Consider the following 14639-nt stretch of genomic DNA (forward strand, 5'->3'; position numbering starts at 1 on the left):
TTATTGGCCTTTTATGTGACATTATTTATTAATCATGTCACTGCGATAACATACGTGACATTTTTAATTACCACATAATACCTCCATGTTTAACATCTTTAAATGACAGTGTTTTGAACCCCCACCATTCTGACCAATGTGCTTTCATCGGCAGTGCCGTTAACAACAGTCTTCTTTTTAACTCCATTCAACATTGCATGACCTACTTAGGAACCATCATACCATAAGTGGCCTGTGTGATATTTGTATACACCAGTATGTACCGCTGAGCCGAAACAGTAGCGAACAATTCAATACATTGGAGTATTTGGTTGTATTGAGGTTCTAGTCTAAAATAGCATAACTTTATACTAAAATTAAATATGAATCCATCAAAGCCACCACCAAGAGAGAAAACACCTTCCAAGACCAAAAAGGTGCATGCCAAAACTACAACAAAATGTGCTGATAAAGAGGAGCAACTGCAATCTGGGAAAACTTGGGGACCCCTAAACATGTCTACTACATCTGATCTATCTCAGAACAGCGAGATTGTGAGTGGGATTCTCCCCCTGATAACAAAAAATATAATAAATGGCATCACCCTACAACTTCCAGCTATGACTTTTCAGATAACTCGGACATTCTGACACCCTTAACACCGAATATCCAAGAAATACTCAACGACCTAAGCCACTCAATGCGAGTAATAAGATCTGAATTGACTGAAATTAAAGAGAGTCAAACATTTCATACCAAAATGTATGACGACCTAGCAAAAAAGAACAAAATATTGGAACAACAAGCATCCGAGAACAAAGAGTCCATTGTAAATCTCATTGATCGCATATACGATCTTGAGGATGATTTGTATTATGTTTTTGAAAAGTTGGCGGATCAAGAAAGAAGAGGCCGACTTGAAAATCTGGAGTTCCATGGAGTCCCTGTCACTGAAAATGAAAACACAGATGGAATACTCTGCAGCATAGCTAAGATGATCGGTGTTAACATCCAAGAAAACGACATCTCTGTGTCGCATAGAATGCCAACAGGAGCAGGAGAAAATAGAACTCCTGCTATTATTGCCAAGTTCATCCACCGCAAAAACAAAATGGAGATATTTGAAAAAAGAAAATTCTTGCGTACTATAAAATCAAGTGATAACTTTCAAGAACCATCAAAAATATTCATAGCAGAAAACCTAACCGCTCTAAACAAAGACCTGTACTTCAGAGCTAGAGCTGCAAAAAACAATTGTGGATATAGATTTATCTGGACCTCAAATGGGAAAGTATTTGCCAAAAAGAACAGTGACGTAAGAAACTCTCTAAATATAAGATGCGAAGAAGATCTCGCTAAAATCAAATAATCATTATGTGAGTGTAACTTATTATCTATTCCAGTATGACTAATATTGATTTAACATGTCATTTACGTAGTAGATTAATAACATCGGATCAAATTATATCAAATTGTGAAATATGTGGCGAACGATTCCATTCTGAATGTACCCAGGTTTCTGTGTCGGCAACAGTGTTCACTATTAGCGCACTTTTTTGCGAAAATTGCGAAGCACTTTCGCAACTTTTTTTAGGGACTGCGAAATAGCACTTTTTTACGATTTTGAAGAGAAATAGCACTTTTTTCCGATTTTGAATGGAATAAAAATTCAAAGTTAACAAATATTTTCGAGTATTAAGTTGACAAATAAGCAACATACTAGTACTTTTGTAACTCAATTCTGCATATCATAACGATATTTACCGGAATTCTAACCTATGAGATGCAGACATAGGAGATAAAGCTTTTGCATTAACGGCAAAATTCTTGTTTATAATATGATTATTATACAAGCACACCGATTCCGCTTCTCCCCAAAAAAACGCTCTCGGGTGATTGAAACCAGATGTTGGAATAATACGCAGTGCGTTTCTTTGAAGAGAGTGGTCATGTGACTATCAATGATATCGATGAATTCAAAATGACTATAAAAGTGTTACGTGTTTCATTTATAGTCACTTTGGATGAATTGTGACCAAACTGCACGATTTTCAAATCAGACGAAACTTTAAGCAGCATGTCACAGATTTGCAAAATCACCAAATTCACAAAATACCATTAAGTGCCATTTTATTGTAATCACAATGTTGAAAGGAGTGGCATTTTCCGTAATTTTGCGATATTTACACAACTATTTCTCATTGATATGCGAGGACGGGTGGGCAAAATTCAATATTTTTTTGAAGGAGTACCGAATAAACGTGGTGGAAACATTAAAAAATCGGCAACAAAGCCTTTTTACTGGTTAATTCCGTTGTAATCGCTAATTGTTCTAGTCACCGATCGTTTTGGCGGCGATATCCAGGTTTTGGGTAATCTATATTCCCCGCCCTCTCTTTTTTACAAATATGAATTGTTGTGGGTCGGCGGACATCGAAGTTTTATATTTCGGGTTTACCCGTTCGTTCACATTGGCAACAGCTGTTGAAGACATTGAGGACTCAAATTACCATTTACGTTGGCTTTAATATTACCTATCAAGATTTGTAAATTTACCGTCCCAATTTTATGCGAATGGTAATATTATTGTCCTTACCGTGATGCAGATATTTATTAGGACGATAATTAACTTCCTCGTGTATTTCTATGGAGATAAACTTCGCAAATCTGAAATTGTGCCAATCCTGAATGTTGATTTAAAATAGTGATTGAATAATTCGGCAATGAAGATATTTTGGCTGGTCATAAGACGAGATGACGTTAATGAACAGCACTTCTTCTACAGGATATTTTACGTATGCGACTTAATGCTAAAAAGATTGGGCTCGAGTGCTTTTTTTTCGAGTGCTCGAGTGCCTAATAGAGGTCAGGCGCTAATTGTAACTAATTCCCTCAAGTTTCAACGTGTTTTCAACAAAACAATACCCCGGCGATAATTATAGCTAAAATGTTACCGAGCAATTCACAATTTTATTTATGGAATTTGCAAATTCACCAGTTTCTTTACGATTTTGATTTTGATATTGTCACGCCCTAATTATTAGTGCAAAAAATACTCCCCTTCTTCTGCGGCGGTTTAACGGGTTCTTTGTTCCATTCTTCAGAAAGTTCTGACAGAGGGATATAGAATACTGAATCCGGAGGGTTGAATCCCTGTCCACTTACTGGTGATTTTCCGTTTTGAAATGCGTGAAACATTCTCTATTTTAAATTAAATGACGTTTCGCGGGCTAGAGTTCTCCCCGAAAATGATGTGTTCCAGACGTTAGTTAGACGATAGATAAAACATTAGATTAATAAATTTCGTGACGCCCCGTTTTCGAAAATACAAAGTTATATCGCAAAAAATGCGTTATGATACATTTGGAATGAAACATTATTTACGGTTAATTCAGATCATATTTTACTCTTCATGACACCCGGTATCCGAAAATACAGTTGTATCTCGAAAAATGTGTTTTGTTACATTTAAAATAAAACATTTTTGCGTATAATTTAGATCATATTTTACTTTTCAGGACACCCGTTTCCAAAAATACAAAGTTATATCGCGAAAATGTGTTTTGTTACATTTAAAATAAAACATTTTTGCGATTAATTCAGATCATATTTTACTTTTCAGGACACCCGTTTTCGAAAATACAAGGTTATATCGCAAAATGTGTTTTGTTACATTTAAAATAAAACATTTTGCGATTAATTTAGATCAAATTTTACCTTTCACGGCAACCCGTTTCCAAAAATACAAAGTTATATCACAAAAAAATGCGTTTTGTTACATTTATTTTGCATTCCCAATAAAATACATATTTTCCCTAATTAAGGTCGTCGATGAATCTGTTCCTGTCGTTCAAGCTCGACACACATTTGGACGAGTGTGGGGCGGTTTTTTGGTCGACGATAAATTAAAAAGTTGCCACACGTTATTTGTATAACGATAATAACTGAAAATTAAGATTTTATAATAGAAGTGAATTTGTCTCAAGATGGTATTTTACGATTCCTGCCAACAGAAAATAAACACGCTGACAGGCTTGGTTATAACTGATATTCGTTTAATTTATTTTACACTATTAATAAACGCGCCAGACCAATTGCGACCATATAAATTGCAGTCGCATCGGTATGGACTGTATGTTTATGGCGCTCTCACATTAATAATAATTTTCAACAAAACAATACCCCGACGGTCATTAAAGCTGAATTCGTTACCGAATAATTCACAATTTTATTTACGGAATTTGCAATTTCAAGATCTCACTTGACGATTTTGATGATGTCATGCCCTAATTATTACTGCTTAAATGCCTCAAAATACAACAAATGTAATCATTTTCGACGATAACAGGCGCAACAATTCGTAAACGAGCCGTTATAACGAAATTCGCATTGATTTTACCTCTCTCTTGTTTACAATTTTAACATTCCGCCGGCCACGTATGGTCGAATAAAATGTTCACATATTCGAAACATGACTTGGTCAAGGATGGAAGGGATCACTAAAGAGCTAATAGAAAGTACATACGCGAGGGTATGATATTAATATCGAGAATATTTGTGAGCATATCACAGGACGGAAATATTTTGCACCCGGCTGTTTGTTGGCAGAACAACGATACGCTAAAGTTAATTGATCGAATACAGGGAAGTATTTATTTATCATTTCACTTGCGAACATCGAGGTTTTGGCGAGATTGTACGATCATGTTGTCTTTCTTAAATAATAACTTTTTCAATAAATGTTCATTTTACTTTTGCGTCTTTATTATATGTCGGGTTTTCATTTATTTTAAATTCGAAATTGTCCGAAATACTCCAACAGGTGTATAAGTACAATAATAATAGTACTTACCAGGGAAGTTTAATACACACGATGTTTGAAGGGCGTCGTAACTCCCGTTTATTAATTATAAATTTTTTTACATTCTGCTTAAAAAACAAGGGCAGTCATCTCACGTAACTCTCGCGACCAAATCTTTTTTGTTTTGTATGGCATCGTCTTGGCGACAAATTTATTGCCGACTAAATTTTAATTGTGTTTTAATATAAGTTATTTTCTGTTTGTTGGTTTCTAAACTTTACAAACTTGGGTAGCAATTACTATTAATGTGAGATTTGTGCATATGAACGATTGAATATCGCGACTGGATGTCCGATATCTGAGAATGCGTAATTCACTTTCAACATTAATTTTCAGGATATCAGCGTTCATGTGGTCGAATGAAAACTATTTATCAAATGGATTGGTATTTCGAGACACTCTCAAAATTATTTGGGATCCACTATCATATCATTCGTTTATTTCTTATATTCATGTTTTTCTCAAGAATCACCCTCGTTATATTTAGTGTACCTTCGCAAAAGAAAACTCTTTGGTGTCATCGTTCCTATTAGTGTAATTGAAATGGTTCCATTACATTTGAACCCACGTACATTTGAACCCATGGCAATTGCACCTGCCTACTATTGCACCTATGGAATTTTTTTTTTGTTTTACGGATATTTGAACCCATACTAACCCTAACCCATGGGTTTAACACCCGCATATAGATTGAACCCGCGGATATACACATGGGTTCAAATGTACGGTCACCGATTGAAATATATGGTAACCTCGCAAGTGGCGTTGTGATGCGAATATTTGATACTAGGTCAGCAGCATTACAAAGAGTGCTATTTATGAATGCTGAAAGTACATGACATTACTAAACATTTTGCCAATATATGAAGTTTTCTGCCCGATGTAAACTAACTCGCACACAAACCAAGGCATGTCGACATTTAAAAATTACTTGTCTTTGGGTAAGCTCTGAAATAGTATAATATAAATGTAAATGAGAAATTAGGTCACGCTAGCTCACGAAACGGGAGGATTTTCAAAGTGATCTTGTGTAATATTTCGGAGAAAAAGGTTTGAAAGGAAAGTAGGTCAACCTATCTCCTAAAACAGGGGAGTATCCTGCGTAATATTTCGGAGGGAACGTAGGTTAACTTATCTTTTAAAACAGCCGGTGGCGACTTTCAAAGTGGTTCGAAATCACAAATTAATAATTATCAGATTAGGTTTAGGGATAAATCGAAAAGTTGAATTTCCAGCGCACCTAACCCTAATTAGTTGATTGCTATTTATGTTTGGGGGGGGGGGGGGGGGGATTATTTTGCACGGGATTTGTACAAACGATCCACCCTGTAATTAATATGGTTTCCAGCCTGCCTCGTGTCTGTTAGATGGAAGGAGTAACAAATGTGAAAGGCTTTGCTGTTTACGCGAGTAAGCAACTGACACCGTGATACATTGCATGAAAGTTTTGTCCCGGCAGGTGTTAGCAGATGTCATTTCGTTGCCGATGAATTCGCTTGTTTTAATTAAACATGAATTCGCTTGAAGGGAACTCGGTTAACGAAAAGGCTTCTCTTTAATTCATAATATTAACCGGAGGAGCGCTTTTTTGAGTATCTATGCCGTTTTAAATGGGTTATATGAAAGGCTAGGGCACCTAACTTGTTAAAATCGGCAAAAGCACTTTCGCACTTTTTTTTTGGACTGCGAAGCACTTTCGCACTCATAATTTGCTTAGAGTTAACACTGGTCGGCAACCCAAGCTCAGTCATATTTGTGCCAAAAGTGTTTAACACCGCCTTTTCAATCATTTCAAAATCTTCATAGTGCTTTTTCCCGTAATTTCAAAGTGCTAAATGAAATAAGTGGTTGTGATTGTGAAAATCTAGAAGTTTTCAATCTTAATTTCATTAGTAGGTCCATGCCAAAGAATAGTCTTATCGCTTTTCATTTAAATATCAGATCCCTTCGAAAAATCATGATGAGCTTGTTAACCTATTGGCTGAACTTATTACACCTCCGCAGCTCATTGCAATATCTGAAACGAAGCTTGGGCCAACTCCCACTTCAAACATATCATTATGCAATTACGAATTCATCCATAAACCTTCCAAAACTTCTGCTGGGGGAGTGGGGCTATATGTTAGTCAAGACCTCAATTTCTCTGAGATTCATGAATATGACCTAGGGCATCCTGACTGTGAAGATCTGTGGATAAACTTAAAACTAAATTCAACCATTTCATTCATAATTGGAATAATCTATAAACACCCAAGGAAAGATATTATCAAATTTACTGCAACTATTTCCAATGTTTTAGAGAAGTTGAACAAAGACAAAAAGTTGTTTATTTTATTAGGAGACTGGAACATTGACTTATTAAGTCAATCATCAGATTTGACCACTATGAAGTACATAGATATGCATCTTGCTAATTTATCGTTACCCCTAATTACAAAGCCAACAAGAGTAACTCGAACTTCAAGTACTCTGATCGATAATATTTTCACTAACGCTATAAATTATTATCTGTCTAGCTTTGTCATCTTAAGCGATATCAGTGATCACTATGCACAACTTTGCACAGTTTCTGCTCCTGTTGTTATAAAAAGTCAAAAACAAGTATTTAGGCGTGATATGAGACACTTCTCCATTGATAACTATAGATTTGATCTAGAAACCCTTTCCTCTCTATGTCAGGCTGCCAAATTACGCATGATAATTTAAACATTTTATTTGATTCATCTGTAGAAATAATTAAATCAACAATTGATGCCAATGCACCTATGAAACCACTGAGTCGGCGTGAGACTAGACTTCTAGCCAAACCTTGGTTAACCAAGGGAATTCGCACTTCAATTAAAATAAAACGTAAAATGCACAAAACTCACTTCAAAAATGGTAACAATATGCAACATAGATTGTATATAACTTATAGCCACTTACTTTTGGTTTTGATAGCCAAGGCAAAAAAATTGTATTATTTTGATAAATTCAAACTAGTCAGTGGTGACATTAAATCCACATGGAATCTAATTGGCCGACTAGTCAACATAAAAAAAAACGAAAACCCCTATAAATTCAATCAAAGCCCTAAGAACGGATAGTGGGTTCAAAGTAAGCGATCCAGGTGCGATTGCTAACTATTTTAATAATTATTTCATCTCTATAGGCCCTAAACTTTCTGAGAAAATTTCCTACATTGAGGGATTATTTCTGAGTAATCTTAGGAACCCTATCAAAGAATCTTTTTTTCTTAGACCCACAACTTTCAACGAAACGTATAGTACTATAGCAAGTTTACCAGAAGATAAAGCAGTCGGTTATGATAATATACCCACCAAATTTTTAAAATATGCTGCTGACTTAGTTTCCCCAATTCTCTGTAAATTTTTTAATGCTTCTATAGAGCATGGAATTTTCCCTAATAGTTTGAAAATCGCCAAAGTATCACCTGTTCATAAGAGTGGCGATAGGGAAAGTACATCTAATCATCGCCCAATATCAGTCTTTTCTACATTGACTATGGTCTTCGAAAAACTTTTACATGCTAGACTAACACAATTCATAGAGCGACATAGTATTATAAACAAATCTCAGTTTGGATTCCAGAAGAAGCACTCTACTAATCATGCAATTTTAGATATGATGACTTACCTTTATGACCGGTTAGAGAGAAGGGAATACGTTAGTGCCATATTTCTCGACCTCAAAAAAGCGTTAGATACCGTTGATCATAGCATACTAATCAGAAAAATGAGTCACTATGGGTTTCGCGGTCATGCGTTAAAATTTCTCCAGAGCTATTCTCGCCAGCAGTCTGTAAAAATCGGATCAAGTTGCTCCGAACTTGCAACTGTACAATGTGGAATTCCGCAAGGCTCGATAATTGGCCCATTGATGTTCCTCCTTTTTGTTAATGATCTTCCTGACGCGACTAAATTGCTTGTCAAACTCTTTGCTGATGATACCGGATTGTTCGCAAGTTCAGCTTCATTAGTTGATTTGGAACTGCATATGAACTGTGAAATGCAAGAAATTGCACATTGGATGACCAGTAATAAGCTCACAATAAATATTGAAAAGTCAAAATGCTTATTGATTAGTCCCAAAAATAAAGAAAAAAATAAACCTCTGTTTCATGTTAGCATTGATAAAGCTCAGCTTGAAAATGTCAACTCTTATAAATACCTTGGCATCTATATTGATGACCAATTAAAATGGGCCACACATATTAACTACATAACTGGAAAGCTGGCCCGTGCTTCCGGAATATTATTTACACTCAGAAAATTTCTTACCATGCCAGCTCTTCGAATGGTCTATTTTTCACTTTTCCAGTCATATGTACAGTATGGTATCATGTCATGGGGTAGCGCTTCGACAACTCTCCTTAAAAGATTGGAGGTGTTGCAAAATAAAGCAGTCCGAGCTGTATGTAATGCACCATTTCGGTCTAGACTTGACCCTTTATACCACAGATGCAGCATAGTTAAACTTGGTCATATTCATGAAATCGAGATATTGAAACTTATGCATCAATATTTTGATGGTAAACTTCCCATAGCATTCACTGAGTTTTTTACGAAGCAGAGTACTATCCATTCCCATTCCACTAGATCAGCTTCGTCAGGTTCATTCCTCGTACCAAGATACTCGTCAAGCAGAACACAAAAGTCAATCAAATATATGGGTGTAAAGCTCTGGAATGTTTTACCTAATGCCATTAGATCGCTATCGTATGGTATGTTTAAAAAAAATCTGAAAAATAAATACATTAGTAACTATCTCTCTTCCTGTAACCATTGAAGTACCGTACCGGTACTCGACAGTGTCGCCTATGAAATTGCTCGCTGTTAAGCAAGTCGGGCAAACAAAAATAAGTGCAAGGAGTCTAATTCTTGAATACCCGCCGTATTAAATCTGGTAACTCCTAATGACTCAGTGAAAGTATGTTTACTGTTATTTACAAATTTTATGACCGTTTTTTTTTCTTGTCATATTTTATCCCCCTTACTGCAAGTTTTATACACGTATAATAGGATACCGTACCGGTATTGTTTGCAATATAAAATTCGCTGTAACCTAATCAGAGTGGTAATTTTCCCTCTTTTCATTTGTATATAAGCTTTCAAAATTGTATTTGCTAGAAATATTTTGTGCGTATTGTTCGTTTTCCATGGTTCTTAGTTTTTTACATTTGCCAAATTTGCATTCTTTTTAAGTTTTTCTTTATTTTTTCTTATTGTCCTCTCATTTTCTCTCTTCAGTGCATTCCCTCGTGATAGTTATATATCTATTTTGTTAAATAATTTGCACAGTAGCCTCAATTATGTATACTGCCGCAACTACTGGTATTCAGTAGTTGTGTCTCATTTAGTTACTTTTTTATACTAACCTGCATCAGCTAGGTGTCGCTGCTCGAAGACCTTTGTAGGTCCCTCGCGACTCCAGTCACACAATTAACATGATCAGTATATTTCGTTTGTTGTAACAGTTTTCTATATGCTTGTTTTTAGTGTTGACAAATAAAAGATTGATTGATTGATTGATTACACTACGTAAATAGAAAGTTTCATCTACTCCAACTTTTCATCTTGTAATGTAGTAAAATAGTCAAATAATAGTTTAGTTACAAGTAATAAGTATAAAATTGCATCTTACAAGATTAAATTTCCATTTAAATGACTGTTGAATAATCATACACTTTTGAATCACGATGTAACATTTTACTGGCATTTTGAAATCATTGCATGTGTATGCCATATGACATTGCATGTATGTGCTTATCGCATTGACTGTGTATGTACGTACATCACTCAAATGATTATAGGTGTATATCTAGTTGGCTGTACTTGGCATTGGCTTTATATGTATATGAGTTGGCGTATATTCATATTTTGACCCTATTTGTATACCACGTTAACAATCTTATCTAGCACATACAGCCAAATCCTATACATATAGAGCCCACCAATTATGCATATATATAGTGTCATATACATACAGCCAAAGATGTATGACACGTGACCTATTTCTGGAAAAATATATTTTTGTTTTCGGCAAGAATTATTAACAAGGGTGTTTCGCTATAATTCAGTAATACAATTTGATTTAGTCAATTATGACGCAATTTCTAATAATTATTTTAATATTCTTAGTTTTTACTAATTCATACGTGTCCGCACCTAACAGTGAGCTCTAAAATTACAATTGTAGTTTATGATGAAAAATTGATCAATTTTCATATTTTGCTCTTGTCGATCGAATTTGTTTATATGGATGAGAAATAGACTCACTCTTGGGTAATGTAAATGTGCTTGAACTCGACGTAAACTTCATTGAACTTACGTTTATTCGGCTTACGTACTTGCATTTATTCGGCATTAGCGTTTTAAAAATGCAGCGCCAACTTGGTACCTGGTTCATCAGGAAACTGTCAGGAATTATTTTAATTTTAATTGGCTCTGAAGAAATTGAGTAGAAAACTTTAAAATAATAGGATTACGTAAATATAACGATGTACGCGGTAACTTTGTTAAATATTTAATTTAAACTATGTGCGATGAGTCAGATTGTACTCTTTCAAATTCATTTTAGCTTCTTTCATAAATACAATTAATCGCTTGCAGTTCCCATCTGAATTTTTTTTATCGTTGATGGGCGCATTGCACCAACGGGCCACTTTATTAACTGTACGAAATGTTTGCAAGCCCATTTTATGGAACATTAAGTTTTTTACTTTAAAGCACTGTCAAATTAGTCTCGCTTTATGATTTTACTTCGTCCATATTTACTGTGACGTAACAAGTGACTTATTCCGCCGCGCTTTGTGGCCTTCTAGAATTTTCCTTGCCACGAGGTAGACGCTCGTTGCACTTTACGGATTAAGGAGCATTTTGTGCGACTTTATTATTGATAGGTTTTCCCATTTTTTTAGTTATATTACCAAATGGTTCTTAGCTGGGGATTTTAGATTAGGTTTATTCACATATTAGTTGAATAGGTTTGAGGATTGCTGTATTTTGTTGTACAGTAGGGGAAGGTGGATCACGGTGGGACATGGGGCACAGTAGAATCAGCTCTCAAACTCATACTATATCTGGAATCAGGTCTGCGGTTCGTTGTTTGAATCCGCCCTTCGGTGAGCTACAACCTCCCACAAACGGACAAGGGCCGTGTAGAGCGACGCAAGTTATGGGATGAATTTTGTTATCAGTCATAGCCAAACTAGGCTAATAGAATCCGCATTCAATTTTAAGTTCTCTACGATGCCAAAAATGTTACCATATAATCCCGAACAAAAAGATAGAAAGACAGATAACAATCGAAACTGCGAAGAACATGATTCAACTTTGCTGGTTGCCTCAGCTAGCCGTAACTCTAGTCAATTCAGTGAAATTAGTGATATAACAATATGTCAAAAGATTTTTCTAGTTAATTTTATGACGAAACAACAGTAAAGGCGATTTTTGCTTACTTTCCCAATGCGAGCGGGCCAACGATAATGAAGCCTCGAGCCACATGTGACCCGCGGGCCTGGATTTGAACCACACTGGTCTAGAATGTTTCTTTGGGGTTCTGCTACATCAAAAGAGTTGTGGATGACTGCACTAATAAGGGTACGGATGACGCAGTCCGTACATCAAAACCTCTCATAACATCTTACAAACTCTACCAATCTGGTGGGTAGCTGAAGCACACCCCACTATTCAAATTCATGAATTTTTGGCATACAGTCAGATCGAAATCTTTGCCTAGGGTCAATAGGATCTGTAAAAACAAGGACTTATTTACTAAAAAAGCTGCTCCTGAAGTATGATCACCAAGATGTCGCATAACCTGTACCTCAACCTGGCACACAACCTGAGTTCAGGTTGTGCGCCATCTTGGTGCGCATATTTTAGGAAGTCCAAAAAAAAGTCAAAACTATAACTCAAAACAAAAACAGAACCCATAAACACTTTTACGAAAATGAAAAAAATATATTTAATTTTGCCCGCGCCTGAACTTGTGTTTGTGGAAGAGAATACTCAAGATAGTCCGGCAGAATCGGGCCTTAACATTGTTTTGGGACATAAAGTTTTTTTTATTGTTCAGATATAATGTAGATGACATATATAATGATACCCAGGTGGGTGTGGAGTATATAATGTTGAGCAATTGGTAAACACACAATGTTCAGGTTGTGCGTCATCTTGGTACGAATACTTCAGGAGCGGTGACCGTACATTTGAACCCATGTGTATATCTACGGGTTCAATCTATATGCGGGTGCTAAAACCCATGGGTTAGGGTTAGTATGGGTTCAACTATCCGTAAAACAAAAAAAAAATCATAGGTACAATAGCATACAGGTGCAATTGTCATGGGTTCAAATGTACGTGGGTTCAAATGTAATGGAACCTTCAGGAGCACCTTTTTGGTAAAAACAATTATTTCATACCTACACGATTTAGTTTTGCATACATGGTAACATTGAATCTTCTTACAATGTCAGAAATTCAATTTTAGTAGAATAAATGGTAGTTTATTTCACTAATACAAGCCAAGATCCATCGACAGCATCTAGCCACTTTCTATTGCGCTCTTCAAACTACATTTGCGTTGCCGCGCGCTTTTCGTTTTCCTAGTAAGCTTAGGGACTTGGAAATATTTTATTAGTTGAATTGGATTGGAATATTTGACCTCGTCTTCCACTCCGAACAAGGCCATGTAAAACTATCTAACGATGTGTAACGTGTTTTCTTTTGGAAGAACCGGTACCTTTCAGTGCTGCATTGACTTTGGCAAAATTAATATATCCTTGTGGAGATAGAAGGTATGCGTATGCGAGACCGAGATGTGCACCTGTTATGCCAACATAGTTTAGTCAAACATTTTGAATGCTAGTACATCACACACATTTTCCTGCGTGCTTCGGTTGTACGTAGTAACGCGCACATTTATGCGCGCACATGCATCAAATTCCACTTGATTATTGAGCTATAGGTTTCTGACGAGCTTTTGTGTATGATTTCATTCCATAGAATTGTATGCTGTTCTAAAGAATACTAGTTTCAGCTTTTTCATTCATTCAAACCGCGTGTTGAAAGTAAGTTTTGTAATATTGCATTGCGTGTTGGTTTACAACATCCTTAAATCGGTGATGCCAGTAAATCTTTAATACGAAAAGATCAGTAACATCTGCAATAAAAACAGTATTACCAACTCAAATGACAGCTGGGGGGTGGATACTCTTAGTATCTGCTTCATCGTGCATCTCACAGTCTTACCAGTTTACATGAGTGCCAATTGGTGTCTAAGCTCAGCCAGAGACATAAAGTTTTGGACTGCAGTTGGCGTGACGAAATGTTTTTAAATATATATTCTACAATAAGATTATTTGATTGCATACTACTGAAAGTTCCGTCTCATATGTCTTTTCCCATTGCACTGTTCCTTTACTGATATTCGATAATATGACGCTCATCTGACATAGTTCTTAGAGTGTGTAGATAAGTGTGTAAAAGATAGGTATAATCTTTTCCACGCTGTTCAGATAGGAATGCGCGAATATATATAAGAATTGCTAATATTGGTTTGCAATGCAATGAAATCCCATCTTGGCATTTCTGCCTCTCGCAATTGCTGCGTATACTTATCGGAGAAGTTCTGTGGCGTGGTTATCAAATGAAAAAAAAAAAACATGGGAGTATTTTTTCTACTACTATCAAACCTTAACATTTTATGAAAACTTTTTTTCCATCCACCCTTTTTTTAAAACATCCCCAACAACCTCAATTAATTCTGTTATTAAACTTCCGAAACAAACACATAA

At 35.8% G+C, this 14639-nt stretch overlaps 1 protein-coding gene across 1 annotated transcript; it reads left to right on the forward strand.

Annotated features, from left to right (window-relative positions):
- Positions 1-10927, forward strand: LOC144419903 (uncharacterized). The gene is made up of 2 exons (XM_078110112.1): positions 1-1355; positions 9439-10927. Exon 1 carries the CDS (start codon positions 680-682, stop codon positions 1346-1348), a length of 669 nt encoding a protein of 222 aa, XP_077966238.1. The 5' UTR covers positions 1-679; the 3' UTR covers positions 1349-1355; positions 9439-10927.
- The last annotated feature ends 3712 nt before the right edge of the window (positions 10928-14639 follow it).

This window comes from Styela clava, chromosome 2, assembly GCF_964204865.1.
Source record: "Styela clava chromosome 2, kaStyClav1.hap1.2, whole genome shotgun sequence".
Taxonomy (NCBI): Eukaryota; Metazoa; Chordata; class Ascidiacea; order Stolidobranchia; family Styelidae; genus Styela; species Styela clava.

Bases quoted from the DNA above. Each gene is read 5' to 3' on its own strand.
- LOC144419903 (XM_078110112.1), top strand. From the start codon at position 680: ATGCGAGTAATAAGATCTGAATTGACTGAAATTAAAGAGAGTCAAACA.